The sequence below is a fragment of the Vipera ursinii genome, assembly GCF_947247035.1.
Source record: "Vipera ursinii genome assembly, chromosome: 7".
Classification (NCBI taxonomy): Eukaryota; Metazoa; Chordata; class Lepidosauria; order Squamata; family Viperidae; genus Vipera; species Vipera ursinii.
Window position 1 is genome coordinate 69,851,298 of NC_139521.1, and position 16,445 is coordinate 69,867,742.

A 16,445-nucleotide genomic window follows, 5' to 3' on the forward strand; every position below is an offset into this window, starting at 1 on the left:
CGAAGCGCTACACTTCGCCTTTTCACCCCGTGTCATGGGGAAAACGAAACCAGCCACTTACCTGTTCTCCAGAGAATGGTGTCGTAGAAGAAGGAAAACTCCATCTCTGTGTGATGCTCGAGAGAGGCCCAGCCTCTGGGTGCCGTTACGTAAACGTAGGAGACGTAAAGTGGGACATGAACGGTCAAGAACGACTGAGCTGAATCGCGAACCTATCGTCGCAGAAGGAGAAAAGCACGGTACAGTTTTCGCATGTCATCCTGCCTTTTTGTACAGCAGAGCGACTACTCTGGCTTGCCGTTCCCCTCCATCCAACCCATAACGCCCGCTTCTTTAAAATTTAGCGTTTAGTATCTCCAGCCTCTGACTCCTTAATATGCTTTCAAGTCTTTTTACCAGTAACCTTTTACAAAAGAGAGAGTGAGAGAGAGAGAGAGGGATGGAGGAAGGAAGGAAGGAAGGAAGGGAGGGAGGGAGGAAGGAAGACTTTGTAATTTTTCTTCTCATACACATGAAGCACTGAACTATTTCTTTCCCTGTTCGGGAGAGAGAAATTTAGAAGCAGTAAGAGAAAATGAAAACCTTATCCTTTCATTTTACTGTTGATTAATAATAAGTATGCATGACCAGGACCTCCTATCTTTTCCTGGTAGCAGATGATGATGATAATGATCATAATTCTGGCGCTAGGTAAAGAGGTTTTTCAGAGCTATTAAATGTTTCAGGGAAATTTAGGTCCTTCATCCCCTTGAATATCGCAGAAGACTTTTCATGCATTCCCCTGAACGTAAAAGGGCTAAAATTGGAGCCGTGCTTGGGTGCCGCACACATATACCCCTAAATGCCATCCTGAACAGAAAGGGAGGTCTACCTCCACTCAATTAATGCAAGATTCTTCACATACACAGCAGCCTCCGATCATTCGCAGACTTTTAATGGGAGAACCAGACAGTTTAGTCAGGGAAGACCTGCTGCAGATGGATTTAAAGAAAATGCCCATCATTTGACCACTTCCTCCCCTGTTTTATTTATGTATTTATAAAATTTATTGCCTGCCCATCAGCTAAACGGGGGTGGGGGTGTCTCTTCAAACCTGACCCTTTTATGACTTGTGGACTTCAACTCCCAGAATTCCTCAGCCAGACATGCTGGCTAAGGAATTCTGGGAGTTGAAGTCCACAAGTCATAAAAGGGCCTGGTTTAAAGACCCCAGAGCTAAACAATAACTTTGGGGCTGCTTACAGACATAAAAAAAACATACATCTGCATTAAAACCTGAATAAATTAAAACCAGACATTAAAACCAAGGACATGTGGGGAGGGTGGGGGGGGATAGATGGGATCTGTTATTACTCAATCAACCACCTCCATTGTTCTGTTCCTCCACTGGGGCCCCAAACTGACTGGCAGAGCCAGCACTTTAGGCCTGTATGAAAAGATAGGAGGGTTGGGGGCAACCTCATATGGGGGTGGGGGGGCAAGATGTTTCAGAGGGCAGAGCAACAACAGCATAGGCCTTTAGCTGGTCTGGCCTGATGGGGGATTATGGGTTTTTAAATTGGTGTTTTTAGTAATGTATTATTGTTTTTTAACTGGGCACTGGTTTAATTTCTTTTTAACTTTTGTATCGTTATTTATATATGCCCTGTGAACCGCCCTGAGTCCCTAGGGAGAAGGGCGGTATAGAAATCAAATAAAACTAAACTAAACTAAACTTTCTCCTGGACCCCGCCAGCCGGAATAGTTGGGATTGATGGGGCCTGCAGTTATGTCTCCTGTGCCGGCATGGGTAGAATGGACCAATCCCAGTGGGGTGAGACGGTCCCTCAGGTACCCTGGCATGAAGGGCTTTAAAGGAGATTGCCAATACCTTTAGCTTTAGCTCTTATGCATTTAGCAGAATCCATGAACAGGCCTTTAATCCCTTGATTAAAGCTGTTGTGGAGGTGGTTGTGGTGATAGAGTTGTATTCACTACTAGACGCAGGGGTAGGCAACCTCGGCTCTTTTATGACTCGTGGACTTCAACTCCCAGAATTCCTGAGTCAGCTATGCTGAGGGGAAAGGGAGAGGTTTCCAAGCTGAGCCGTGCTGGCTCAGGAATTCTGGGAGTTGAAGTCCACGAGTCATAAAAGAGCCGAGGTTGCCCACCCCTACACTAGAGATAGGGTAGTCAATAGGTGAAGTGATTTCTAAATTTTGCGCAATTTTCTCCCTGAATGGCAATCTCAACCTGCCTTTGCCATTATTAAAGACGGCTTCTCCAGCTGTAGTGAGTATAGAGCAGGGGTTCCCAATTCCTGTGGTACTGGTCCACAGCCCGTTGAGAAGCAGGCCGTGCAAGTGCCAGGCGAATGCACGAAACCCCATTTGATGCAGGAAACCATCCCTTGGCCCTGCCAACCACCAACGTCGGTCCGTGGAGCTAGAAAAGTTGGGGACCAGGGTTCCCCAGCCTGTGGGTCACAGCCCACTACCAGGCTGCAGCCTATTGGCCACCAGGCTGCGTTGAGTAACTGGCTGGTGCGCACACAGCTCCACTCATCCGAGCATTGCTACGAGCGTTTGCGGCCCCACTGATGTGAGCATTAACGCGAGAGTCATGGGCGTTCACAGCCCCACTCAGGCAAGCAGCAGGTGTTTGTGTGCGCACATGCGTTCACCCCCTCAAACCTATCCCTTCTTTCCCCCACTCCCCCCACTCCAGGCCATCAAAGGTTGGAGACAGCTGGTATAGAGGATGGCTTTGGAAGAGAGGGAAGATTCATTGCCAAGGCGATGATCAGATCAACAAGGCTTCAGCCCAGACAGCTCCCCCTTCCCAATTCACACGAAGAAGAGAGAGAGAGAAAGGGAATTACAGTCAGACTTGCAAGATTCTATTACTATGGCTGTTCTAGGTCTACATGGTGTTTGTTTCTTGCTCGGATCTACTTTTTAAGGCTAACACCAGCCCTCCTATGAGGCTTTTCAGGGAGAGATGCCTTCACGGGCAAGAATATGAGATATATAGTTTTACTGTTTGCCAAGTTACTTAAATTTCTAAAATACCAAACAACTAGAGTTCTATGACCCTTTAGGTGAAATTTACGATAGGATCCAAGCCAGGGTCATTCCTGTGTTTCCCATACAGAAAGCATCACCTGGAAGTCCGCAGTGACTGATCCTCCACAGACATCTATTAACTCTGTCATGTCATAGTATGCGTCAAAAGTCCAAATGCAGCTCTTCAGGTTCAAATGTTTATAAAATTGGATCGTCTTTGATTCTCTCACGTTGGGATCAAACTGGTACGGCCGGTCATATCCAGGGCCCAGCACGATATTGTTATAGGTCACTTCATCTAGAAATCCAGCTTCTGGGTTGGAAGTAAAGACATGTAAAGGAATTTTTTTAGTAATACTTTAGCCATGTCAATCCTAGAATTATGGGGGAACATTAACAGAAGAACAAGAGTTGGAAGGGACCTTGGAGGTCTTCTAGTTCAACCCCTGGCTCAGGCAGGAAACCTATACCATTTCAGACAAATGGCTGTCCAGTCTCTTCTTAAAAACCTCCAGTAGTTGGAGCATTCACAGCTTCTGGAGGCAAGTTGTTCTACTGATTAATTGTTCTCGCTGTCAGGAAATTCCTCCTTAGTTCTAGGTTGCTTCTCTCTTTGGTTAAGCTTTCATCCGTTGCTTCTTGTTCTGCCTTCAGGTGCTTTGGAGAATAGCTTGACTCCCTCTTCTCTGGGGCAGCCCCTGAGATATTGGAAGACTGCTATCATGTCACCCCTCATCCTTCTCTTCATTAGACTACACCAATGATGGCGAACCTTTTAGAGACCGAGTGCCCAAACTGGGGCGACGGTGCACGTGCCCAAAGAGGGCTCTGTGTGCCATCTGTGGCACGTGTGCCATAGGTTCGCCACCACAGTACTAGACATTCCCAATTCCAGCAACCGTTCCTTATATCTTTTAGCCTCCTAATCATCTTTGTCGCTCTTCTTTGCACTTTTTTTTATTCCAGAATCTCGACATCTTTTTTATATTATGGCAACCAAAACTGGATGCAATATTCCGAGATTGGTCTCATCGAGGGATTATAAAGTGGTGCTAACAGCAGAGTAACAAAATATTTAGGATTTTGACAGATCTCTGACAAATAAATAAGTAGCAGCTGTTCCCAGACACTGATCTAAACTGATCATTGGACACACAGAATATTATTTAGAGCATCTAAGCTTGCAGAACGTTGCAGGTGTTGATTGACTGACTGCTATCTCTCTTGCATTACCCTCAATGTATTACTGGGTCTACCAAGTGCCAAGCAATTAGGAAGTATATCTCACAATTATTTAACAATGGCAAAAAAAGAACACTGCAGGGTTTTGTTTTGTTTTTAAAAAAATAAAAAATAAAATAAAAATTCACTCAAATGTCCTGATTTCTTTGAAAGCTAAAAGTTAAAGAGAAGAAAAGGCAAATCTGATTGACATATCCCACTAAGTAAGAAGGTTTTAAGTGGTTTTTTTTTTTAGATCTTCTATGCGATGTCTCTAGAGTCTCATCTTTTTTCCTAATAAGATTCTCATCTTTTAACAGCTACATGACTGGCAGCTAAAACACCGTCCTGCCTCTGCTGCAAATACAGATACGCCATTCTGTTGGTGCCAATTAGGCTGCTGCATTTTCATGGAATCTGGCGGCTGGGATTTTCCTTTCTTTTGCTATTTTGAGAACTTAACTGAAACCCACAAATTTCTTAATGAAAAAAGATGGAAAAGAACTTTGGACGAACGCGCAAATGTGTGTGTGTGGGAAAAATACCTGAGCTATTCAGGTACGGCCACCAGCTATTGTTGGCTGCAAGATAAAAGGTGGAGAAACGGCATGTATTGACAGATATGACAGGAGGGCTTTGTTTTCGTAAAACAAACATCAGAGAAGCTCCACGCCATCTTATCACCGTTAGGCTTCCTAGGCCTGATTTTGTCTTTGGTTCTAAAAGGTCCATTCCCAGTTGCAAGAAGTACTTGAAGATGCTTGTCAGGTCCCCTTTTGGATGCCCTGCCATTCTGTTGGGGGGGGGAGGCTCCGGGGAGAGCGTTCTTTGCATGCTTTTTGCTTTTGCTGCAACTGCATGGGAATTAGGGAGGGGAGAAGAGATGGACTCCGTCTGGGCTGCTTCCAGCCTGACTCCAAGGTCGCTGCACCTGAAGGATGGCCCGTCATCAACTCTGTACCTCAGTGTCCTCAAAACAACCTGTGGCGCTGTATTGGCTGCTGGTAGACTGGTCGGGTCTGTGTGTGTGTGTGTGTCTGTGTGTATGTGTGTTGGGTTTTGTTAGATTCCGCCTGCCTTTACTGCAACCACTTTCTCTCAGTAAAAGTTCTTTTGATTAACCTTGTGGAGTTAAGAGTCATGCTTTCCTGAGAGGATCAGCTGGGGCTTAAAAAGCAATCCAGACAATGTCTTCCATTTCCACCTATCTCTTGACAGCAACATGCCTGGTGACCTCTAAAGGAGATTATTTGTAGCTCAGGGTTGACATGAGGGGGGTCCTTGGTGCTCTCTGAACTGGGCAGTTCTCTTCCAGATGTTTTGTTGCCAAACCAGGTAACACCATCACTGCTTAGAAGGGAGTGGGGTTTGCGCTCGGTTTAATATACCTAGTGGCTTGTGGCTTGCCCTGTCAGTGACGGTGGAGTGTTCCACCAGGAACCACCAGGAACACCGCCATTAACTCTGACAGGGCAAGTTGCTAATGTATAAACCGAGAGCAAACCCCACAAACCTTCTAGCCCTGATGATGTTACCTAGTTTGAGTAATGAAATGTCTGCAAGAAAACAACCGAGCTCAGAGAGCACCAAGGATGTCTCAGGGCAATCTCTGATGATGTCGTCCTGACACTGCTTTCATCTGATCCTCTGACCGCATGTGTGTCAACCTTAAACCATCCTTAGCTGCGCCTCTGTTGGAGTAGTCGTGTTTTCCCTCTTATCCTATTCCAGGTTTTCCTGCCTATACAAACCTAGCCATTCTAACTGCTAGTGGCAAACTGCAGGAGGTGGGATCATCTTTCCACCTATTAGCACTTTAGTTTAGGGTGGACACGCCATTCTCCTCCAGTCCTGGGCACTGTTTTCAAGGCCTTGCTAGTATGGTTGGTGGGACATGTTTTTTTTCAAACCAAGTTCCTCCAGGCCCATCCGTGGATCAGCTAGACCAGGAGTAGGCAACCTTGGCTCTTTTATGACTCATGGACATCAACTCCCAGAATTCCTGAGCCAGCCATGCTGAGGGGAAAGGGAGAGGTTTCCATGCTGAGCCATGTCAGGCTCAGGAATTCTGGGAGTTGAAGTCCACGAGTCATAAAAGAGCCAAGGTAGCCTACCCCTGGCCTAGGCCTAGGCCGCTTTATGACTCGTGGACTTCATCTCCCAGAATTCCTGGGCCAGCCATGCTGAGGAGAAAGGGAGAGTTTCCAAGCTGAGCCATGCTGGCTCAGGAATCCTGGGAGTTGAAGTCCACAAGTCATAAAAGAGCCAAGTTTGGCTACAGAAGGGTCATGTTCAAGTTTTCATTATGCAACTGCTGGACCACACATATCTTTAATGCTACACATATGTTTTAGTGCGTTGCGGGTCTTCAAGAGAAAAGTGGGTTTCCTGCCATTTCAGGTCTGCAGTTCCATTGTCAACAGTGCCTGGCCAATTGGACAGGACCATGATGGCTACAAAGGCCTCAGATCCTGGGGTATAGCTGGCTCAGGAATTCTGGGAGTTGAAGTCCACGAGTCATAAAAGAGCCAAGGTTGCCTACCCCTGAGCTAGACACTGCAATCCAAAGCAAGGTGAGGGAGCGTCTGCAAGACCAGGATTCCACACTGTGCTGAAGAAGTCGAGAACGTCTTACCTGAGATGCCTTTAAGATCTTGGATGCTGACTATATTGGAACAGACATGTTGGTGCCTATAAATGGATTCTGACAATAGGAAGTGCAAGTTGTGCAGAGGTCTGGTTGAAATCAGGGGGAGCATCCCATCCTGGTGTGGAATTTGCACCGAGATGTGGATTCTGGAACAACACAGAGAGGCAGAAATTTGACGGTTATGTTGGAGAAGGCCCACATACTGAAAGAATATTGAGGTCTACATATTAAAACTCTAATCAATAAGCCAGCTGAATGTCCCAAAGGTGCCCTTCAAAAGGCAACTTTTGAATTGGGCTTTCTTGTTGTTGCTGTTTTCCTTGAAGACATTTCGCTTCTCCCCCCAAGAAGCTTCTTCAGTTCCAGCTGAATGCTGGGATGGAAGGATTCATATTCTGTGCAATCATTAGCACTCTGAAGGTCGGTGGTCAGCTCTCGTTCAGGTCACTCAGGGCCACCTGAATCAGAGTGCAAATGGGCACGGAGCCTTCTTGGTATTGTTAAAAGGACTGTGTTGTAGACAGGAGATAGGTGGGGTCGCATGCAGGCAGTCCTCAACGTACGACCACAATTGAGCCGCAAATTTATGTTGCTAAATGAGAAATTTATTAAGTGAGTTTTGTCCCCGTTTTATGACTTTTCTTCACTTAACATTTGTTAAGTGAATCACTGTAGTTTGTAACACGGTTTACTAACTGGTAACTAAACTAGTAACATGGCTGTTAAATGAATCTGGTTTCCCCACTGACTATGCTCGTCCGAAGGTTGCACGTGACCCCAGGACATGGCAACCGTCATAAATATGAGTCAGTCGTCAAGCATCCGAATATAAATCACGTGACCACGGGGATGCTGCAATGGTTATAAGGGTGAAAAAGTGGTCGTAATGTGAAACACGGTCATAAGTCACTTCTTTCAGTGCCACTGTAACTTCAAACGGTCACTACGCGAACTGTTGTAAGCTGTAATAGGTGGTCACGGACAACCATGACCTGGCTGATGGAGAATCTCCATAGATATAAGTCAGCTGAATTTAAGTGTGCATCAAATCTGTCCCATTCAAATCACTGCACATTGTGGGGTCTTCCTTTACACAACTTGGAGCAACCCTTATGTTCTTCAAGATGCCAGTAAAAGAAACCCCACATTTTGGTAAACATTTCCTCTGCATTTTACCCCCTATAAATTGAGACAAATGGAAGAGAACTTGGAGCAGATAGGAGACCTGATCTCATTTTTAACACAGCGAAGTAAGGGAGGGAAGATCGAAAATAACATCTAGAGGGATTTTCCTTTTGCAGTTTTATGATCCTCGGGGGGAAAAAAAAAATCTGACAGGTTAAGTGTGCTTAATGTAACACATTCATCAAATCTTTTTTTTTCCCCTGACATTTGCTTCCACATTTTATCACCTCAGATATTCTCCTTTTTCTCTCTTTTTTTTCTCTCTTTGAACTAAAAAGATTTAAGCAGCATCGTTCTATTATTGGACTGATTGGAAATGCTAGGAAGGAGGGGAAAAAAAGAGAGGAAAAAATTGCAAACTGATACACTAGTTATTTCTTATTTTGATCTTTCCTGCATTAATATATTTGCAGAAAAATGTAAAAGTGTCACTTTTGTATTAAATGGTAGTTTTGTTATTGGTTCAGGGACTTTTCCCTTAATTGTCTACAATACAAAGTCAGGCTTTATTCCTGATTGACAAAAATTATAAATACAGGTAGTTCTTGATTTAGAATCATTAGTTTACTGACCATTTGAAGTTACAAGGGCACCAAAAAATACATTTATAACCAGTCCTTGCACTTAAAAGTGTTGGCTTATTCCCTTAATTGCCTTGCTTAGCCACAGAAGTTCTAGCCCCAACTGCGGTTATAAGGCGAGGGCTACCCGTAAGGAAACCTCTGTCTAAGTCCTGTATAAATTTTCATCTAAACCAGGACCTCTGATTCTCATAACAGCTCCCACCTATAAACCAAAGTTTATTCTTGGCTGATGATCCTGGCTTGTTAGAGAAAAATCTCGGTCAGGAACCTGGTCTGAATTAAAATGTTAAAGAAACCCCGAACGGAGACTTCTCTTAGCCCTGTGAGTCTGTTGCTATTGAAAAAAAAATTATGTTTTATGCAGGATAACGGAGCTAAATAGCCAATCCTTTTATCACTGCAAAGCCAGACTTTACCAGAACAGGAGCGCTGTATCTCGTTTTTTTTGTTGTTTACCTGTTAGGGTGTTCCTTATGCTTTACATCCAGATACTTCAAGGTGGCAATGAAAGATTGAGCCTGGAAGCCCCGGGCTGTGCCAGCCACCACGGGGGTATGGCAGATGGCACTGTCGGTCCCAATGGTGACTATGTTACTCCGTAGGGGAGTGCCCACGTGGCCCACTTTATCCACAGCTTTGGTCACGCAGCGTATGTGGAATCGCCGGCTGAAGTAAATGCTATCCAGAACCTGGGAGGAGGAGGAGGGGGAGGAGGAGGAGGAGGAGGAGGAAGAGAGAGAGGGGAAGGAAGATGAAGGATGTTTGAATGGGCCTGAACATCAGTCTGGCAATAGCCCTCATGATTATTTCCTGTTATGATTATCGTACATTGGCTTTTTTTGTTTGCTGACATTAAATGAATCACAGCCAATCTTATCACACCCTTCCCCCCCCCCCCCCGCTGCGGTCATTAAGTGAATCACCACAGTTGTTCAGCAAACCCAGCTTCCCCCGTTGACTCTGCTTGTCAGAAGCCAGGTAGGAAGATTGCAAAGGGTGATCATGGGACCCTGGGATGTTACAGCATTCATCACATACCCAATACTCCAAGGGTCTTCAATCTTGGGCCTTTAATGACTTGTGGACTTCAATTCCCAGAATTCCTCAGCCAGGCACGCTGGCTGAGGAATTCTGGGAGATGAAGTCCACAAGTCATAAAAGAGCCGAGTTTGAAGACCCCTGCCATACTCCTTCCTCTTCCTATTTTCCCCACAAGAATCCTCTGAGATGGATTGGGCTGAGAGAGAGGTAGGGACTGGCCTAAGATCACCAGGCCAGCTTTCAGACCAAAGTTGGGACTAGAACTCACAGTCACCTGGTGATTGGCTCAAAGTCACCCAGTTGGCTTTCATGTCTAAGGCGGGATTAGAACTCACCATCTCCTGGTGATTGGCCCAGTCACCCAGCTGGCTTTCATGTCTAAGGCAGCACTAGAACTCACAGTGTTCTGGTTTCTAGCCTGGTATGTCAACCATTATTCTCTAATCCTTCTACCTCTCTCTTCCAAGCAACAGGCTGAAGGGAAGAGGTGGTCGAGGTGTGACTTGATTTTTTTGCAGGTGATTTTCAAAAAATGGCTGAGGCTTTAATACCCAAAGATCTGAGGCCTTTGTAGCCATCATGGTCCTGTCCAATTGGCCAGGTGTTGTTGACAATGGAACTGCAGACCTGAAATGGCAGGTAACCCACTTCTCTCTTGAAGACCCACAACGCCTGTAGCATTAAAGATATGTGTGGTCCAGCAGTTGCATAATGAAAACGTGAACGTGACCCTTCCCCTAAGGCAGGGGTAGGCAACCTTAGCTCTTTTATGACTCATGGACTTCAAATCCCAGGATTCCTGAGCCAGCATGGCTCAGCTTGGAAACCTCTCCCTTTCCCCTCAGCATGGCTGGCTCAGGAATTCTGGACGTTGAAGTCCACGAGTCATAAAAGAGCCAAGGTTGCCTACCCCTGGCCTAGGCCTAGGCAGCTTTATGACTCATGGACTTCAACTCCCAGAATTCCTGAGCCAGCATGGCTCAGCTTGGAAACCTCTCCCTTTCCCCTCAACATGGCTGGCTGAGGAATTCTGGGTGTTGAAGTCCACGAGTCACAAAAGAGCCAAGGTTGCCTACCCCTGGCCTAAGGGATGAGACTATTGTTTGGATCCCTAAATATAAATGAATAAAGTAGGAATTTACAGAGGAGAGCAACTTAACTGCGTTTCTACAAAGAGCAAGTCGGTTAATATGACAGACTACTTGCAGATTTGAAAGGAGTTGTTGTTTTTTTCCAGATCATTCTGTCATTGGACATTGACAATGTGAAGGGTGCACGAAGACAGATCCTGCTCAGAACAGGTTACAGAATAAAATTCAACGGATGAAAGATAATACAAAAAAGGAAGTGGCAAAATAGATGCACAGGAAGGAAGTGGCATTAGCAAAACTGATCAAGAATTTGCAATTATTTCAATTATGCGCCCTTAGGATTACCGATGAGAAAGAGAATGAATTGGTTCTTATACTAGGGAAAGAATGCAGGATTTCATTCATTTTTCTTGATTCTAGTTCACCGCACAGTTCTTAATTTATGTGGTAGAACTTAAAACATGCAGAATGTCACCATAATCTGTATTCCAAAGTGGTTCAGTCCAGACAAACCCACGCCCCTCTGTCTTTCTGCTGATGGTATGGCTCAGTCAATTCTCTGTACGTACCATATGATTGATACTGGTGAAAGGCGTATTGTCCGTAATTGTTTCAAAAGGGGATCTGGCTCCGTTTCCATCTGTGGGGGTGGCCACTTCCCAGCTGAACTGAATGGAGGACTGGTTGATCCCAGCCTCACTGCAGCGCTCCTTCATCACCAGGTACTTGGGGAAGCGAGAATCGCAAGGGGTAACACAGATCAGGGGGTAACCCGGAGATGGCGACTTCTTCGCTCCTGTTTTGGTGTCTTCTTCAACGTGGTCGTATTCCGAGAGCGTCACCACCTGCGGGGACAACATATGAAAGCTAGAGCTCTATAAATGAATGTTGGCGCTACTCCTTCTCCTTGTGATCACTTTTTCTGGGAGGATTCAAGGATGAACCACTTAAATACAGGTAGTCCTCAACTTACGGCCAGCTGCTTAGCGACTGTTTGAATTTACAACAGATCCCGAAAAAGGAACTTGTGACTCTGCATCCAGATTCCGATGTCTGGGGCCTTCTACAATCTAATTCTAAGTCTACAGTATACAGTAAATCTAAGTCCTATAGCTAGGAGCCCTGCTGGCGTAGTGGCTAGAATGCAGTAATGCAGGCTAACTCTGCCGATTGCCAGAAGTTCGATCCTGACCGGCTCAAGGTTGACTCAGCCTTCCATCCTTCCGAGGTCAGTAAAATGAGGATCCAGATTGTTGGGGGCAATAGGCTGACTCTGTAAACGGCTTAGAGAGGGCTGTAAAGCATTATGAAACAAAATATACCAATATAAGCGGTATATAATAACACTTAATCTAATCAGGGGTGTCAAACTCAATTTCATTGAGGGCCACATCAGCATTGTGGTTGCCCTGGGGGGGCCGGGATGGGTGTGGCCTACTAGATGGGTGTGGCCGGGGTGGGTATGGGCTACTGGGTGGGCGTGGCCAGCTCGACATCACTCGCTTCAGGGGTGCCTGGGCAGGACTGGGGCAGATCTGAGGGTCTCCAGCGGGCAGGGCAGGGCTGCCCCGTGGATTTAATGCTGAGCGCGTTGTGGCTTTGATGGATGCAACCAGGTTGTAGATCAGCGCCCAGTTGGCCTGGGCCATGCCAAGGTGTGGCAGGCCGGTACTTCGCTCTTTCCAGAGCGGGTCCCTGGGCCAGACGGAACCACATATCCGGCTGAATTCAGCCCGCGGACCTTATGTTTGACATGTCTGATCTAAGTGCTATTGCTAGTGCTAATAAGCTGATCAAGAGCCTCGGTGGAGCAGTGGGCTAATGCCTCCTTAAGTAACACCAGCTGCCTGCAATTAGTGCAGGTTCGCATCCCACCAGGCTCAAGGTTGACTCAGCCTTCCATCCTTCCCAGGTAGGTAAAATGAGGACCCAGATTGTTGGAGGCAATTAAGCTGACTTTGCAATAATGCCGCTTGGGGTGTGTGTGAAAGCCCTTATAAGCAGGCATATACATAGAATGAAGGCTATTGCTAAGCTTGTAAGCCGTCCTGAGTCTTCGGAGAAGGGCGGGATATAAATGGAATTAAAATAAAAATAAAAAAATAAAAAATATCATCAGATCATTAATCCTATTAATTAGTTCTCTCAAGAATATAGAACTCAGTCCTCCGGAATCACTTGGAAGTTTGCTTCTGGTGCAGAGATCTGCAACTAAGGCTAAATCTAGCTCACTAAGGAATTCCAGTTACTGAAGAGACAAGAAATGCTTATGAGGAAATGATGGTTATGGCAATGAGGCCTAGTGACCATCCTTTATTAAGTCTGGCCTGTAACCTCCTCCAAACACTGAATTCACTGAACGTGGTGATTGAGTACATTGGTGGATGCAACGTTATAGCCAGAGGCAACAGAGATTCAAGTCATTCCATTAAATAAAGCACGTAAGAAACGACCTTTTCTAATCACTTCAGGCCAGTTTTCCACAATACTCTTTCGATATCTCTGGGGATGCATCGGGAAGTGAACGCAAGCTTTCCACAGAAGAGTAATCCACACAATCAATTCACACCTTTTAGCTCGGGTCAATACCGTGAGTAGAGAGTGCAGAGCAGTGTCTCTCAACCTTAAGTCCATAGTTCTTAAAGTTGTCAAGGTTGTGAGAAACACTACTGCAGACCCTTGAGAGACTCCGCCATTTTAGGAGATGTGGAGGGACTATAATTCTCAGCCCTCCACCCCACCGAGGTCTGGCACTTCAGGAGAATTATGGTTCAATAATATCTGAAAGCCACCTGTCCTCACTCCTGATTTAAGGCTTTAGGGGAGATGAATTCAGCTAATTCCAAATTAACTCCGTGTAAAAACAAACTACCTAACACAAGGACAAAGTCCTAGTTATCAGCCCCATTCCCTGTACCCGTGGGTTTTTATTTACAGAGATTTTTCTTGATTTACAGAGCAAAGATTATGACAAATCCTCACAAACTGCAGGGATGAAGCCCTATTTATCATCTGCATGCACAGGCCAGTCTGTTATTTATTTCATTTTAGTGCCTTTAACTCAATCCTGGTGACTGTTTGGACAAGTCCCTGCAGTTTTATTGGCAAGATATTTTTTTTCAGAATTGCTTTCCCACTGCCTCCTTCCCAGCCTGAGACACAGGCCCAAAGTCTTCCAGCTGGCTTTCATGGCTAAGGTGGAACTAGAACTTGAAACAGCCTGAGGGAAAAAAAAAGAGATTTAAAACCAGGGCTGTCCAACCTGGGCCACTTTAAGAGTTGTGGACTTCAACCCCCAGAATTCCCTAGCCAGCTGTGCTGGGTTGCAGGAATTGGGTACATCTGGTTTAATGAAAAGAAGGACTAGGGCTGGGGTCTTCAAACCTGGCCCTTTTGTGACTTGTGGACTTCAACTCCCAGAATTCCTCACAGTCTCCTGGTGATTGTCCCAGAGTCACCCAGCTAGTTTCAGGCCTAATGCAGGACTAGAACTCACAGGCTCTTGGGGCCTTGACCACTACTCCAAATCTCTCTTTGCTAGATTTGGGTCACTCCATAAAAAGACACCTAAGAACCAAGCCTTGGTTCGTTCATCATTCGAGTTCATGTCCTTACTATAGGTGGAGCTGGTAAAATGAGGCTTCCGGCTGCTTCTTGATCCAAAATGGTCACAATTGTGGTGGTGAGGTCCCCCAAAACAGCTTCAATGGGATCATCTGGACCCAAGACCAGAGAAAAAGATTCGTGCCACTCCCGGTCTTCATTGGACATGATCTCCACCTTAAAGAACACGTGGTCCACACCTGCAGGAAAGAACATGAACCTAAGCAACTTATCGTTCAAATGCACCCACAGGGCAATCTTTTATCTGTTTTAGAGCAGGCATGTCAAACTCACGACGTCACGTGACGTCACGTATCGGAGCTTTTTCCCCATTGCCGGCAATGGGGTGGGCGTGGTTTCGTCGTGACGCGTCCGACCCGCGGGCCGGCAGTTTGACACCCCTGGTTTAGAGGATTCTTAGGGCCGCCCACTCACTCTCAATGACTCTGGGAAGCTTGCAAGAAAATAAAATAAAACAAACACCCAACATGCAACGGTCAAAAGAATCATTCCCCGTACCACTCAGCTGGCAACAGCAATCAGTCAAGCAAGCCAATTGATGGGCTCCATCCCACTCTGGGTTCCCCAGGCCCCTTCCTGGGACCTTGCGAAAGAGTGTCAAAGCGGAGGTCAGTCTAATATCTGCGGGGACGATGTTCCAAAAGGAGGGAGCCACCAGAGAGAAGGCCCTTCTTCTGGGTGTCACCAAATGGATCTCCTTGCTCTGGTGGGTGAAGCCGATGTAATCGGGGAAAGGTGGTCCTTCAGATAACCTGGTCCCAAGCTATGCCACAGAATAACAGAGGTGGAAGGGACCTTGGAGGTCTTCTAGTCCAACCCTCTACTCAAGCAGGAAACCCTGTACCATTCCAGACAAATGGTTGCCCCAATCTCTTCTTAGAACCTCCAACTACTGGCGGCCGGTCGTTCCGCTTATTTATTATTCTGACTGTCAGGAAATTTCTCCTTTTATTTTTATTTATTTATTTTTTATTTTAATCCCATTTATATCCCGCCCTTCTCCGAAGACTCAGGGCGGCTTACAATTTAAGCACAAACCAATGTGCTTAGCAATAGCCTTCATTCTATGTATATGCCTGCTTAAATAAGGAAATTTCTCCTTACTTCTAGGTTGGTTTTCTCCTTGATTAGTTTCCATCTATTTTGCTTCTTCTCCTGCCTTCGGGCGCTTTGGAGAATAGCTTGACTCCCTCTTCTCTGGAGCAGCCCCTGAGATGTTGGAACACTGCTATCATGTCCCCCCTCGTCCTTATCATTAAACTAGACATACCCAATTCCTAGTTTAGATGGTCCTTCAGATAACCTGGTCCCAAGCTATGTCAAAGAATAACAGAGTTGGAAGGGACCTTGAAGGTCTTCTAGTCCAACGCCCTGCTCAAGCAGGAAACCTTATGCCATTTCAGACAAATGGCTGTCCAATCTCTTCTTGAAAACCTCCAGTAGTTGGAGCACCCACAGCTTCTGGAGGCAAGTCGTTCTACTGATTAATTGTTCTCACTGTCAGGAAATTTCTCCTTAGTTCTAGGTTGCTTCTCTCTTTGGTTAGTTTCCATCTGTTGCTTCTTGTCCTGCCTTCAGATGGTTTGGAGAACAGCTTGACTCCCTCTTCTCTGGGGCAGCCCCTGAGATATTGGAAGACTGCTATCATGTCACCCCCCCTTGTCCTTCTCTTCATTAAACCAGACATACCCAATTCCAGCCACCGTTCCTTATATGTTTTAGCCGTCAGTCAGCTAATCATCTTTGTCGCTCTTCTCTGCACTCTTTCTAGAGTCCCAAAATCTGTTTTATATTCTGGTGACCAAAACTGGATGCAATATTCCAAGTGTGGCATTATAAAGTGGTATTAACACTTTATGTAATCTTGATTCTATCCCTCTATTAATGCAGCCATATAATGCATTTTAAATTTAATGCACTGATGCAGTTGAAAGGTGACAACCGGCACCTTGAATTCAACCTGGAAGCAAATTGGCAGCCATTCAGCTCCGCCAGAACAGGTAAC

At 45.7% G+C, this 16,445-nt stretch overlaps 1 protein-coding gene across 1 annotated transcript in view; it reads right to left on the reverse strand.

The window, feature by feature from the left end:
* Positions 1-16,445, reverse strand: part of FRAS1 (Fraser extracellular matrix complex subunit 1) — a 247,286-nt gene that overhangs the window by 25,081 nt on the left and 205,760 nt on the right. The window contains exons 53-58 of the mRNA XM_083368033.1: positions 14,432-14,619; positions 11,386-11,661; positions 9,141-9,373; positions 6,901-7,061; positions 3,143-3,357; positions 62-212 (exon numbers count right to left, since the gene is read on the reverse strand). Of these exons, the coding sequence (XP_083224159.1) occupies positions 62-212; positions 3,143-3,357; positions 6,901-7,061; positions 9,141-9,373; positions 11,386-11,661; positions 14,432-14,619 (1,224 nt within the window). The remainder of the gene's footprint in view (positions 1-61; positions 213-3,142; positions 3,358-6,900; positions 7,062-9,140; positions 9,374-11,385; positions 11,662-14,431; positions 14,620-16,445) is intronic.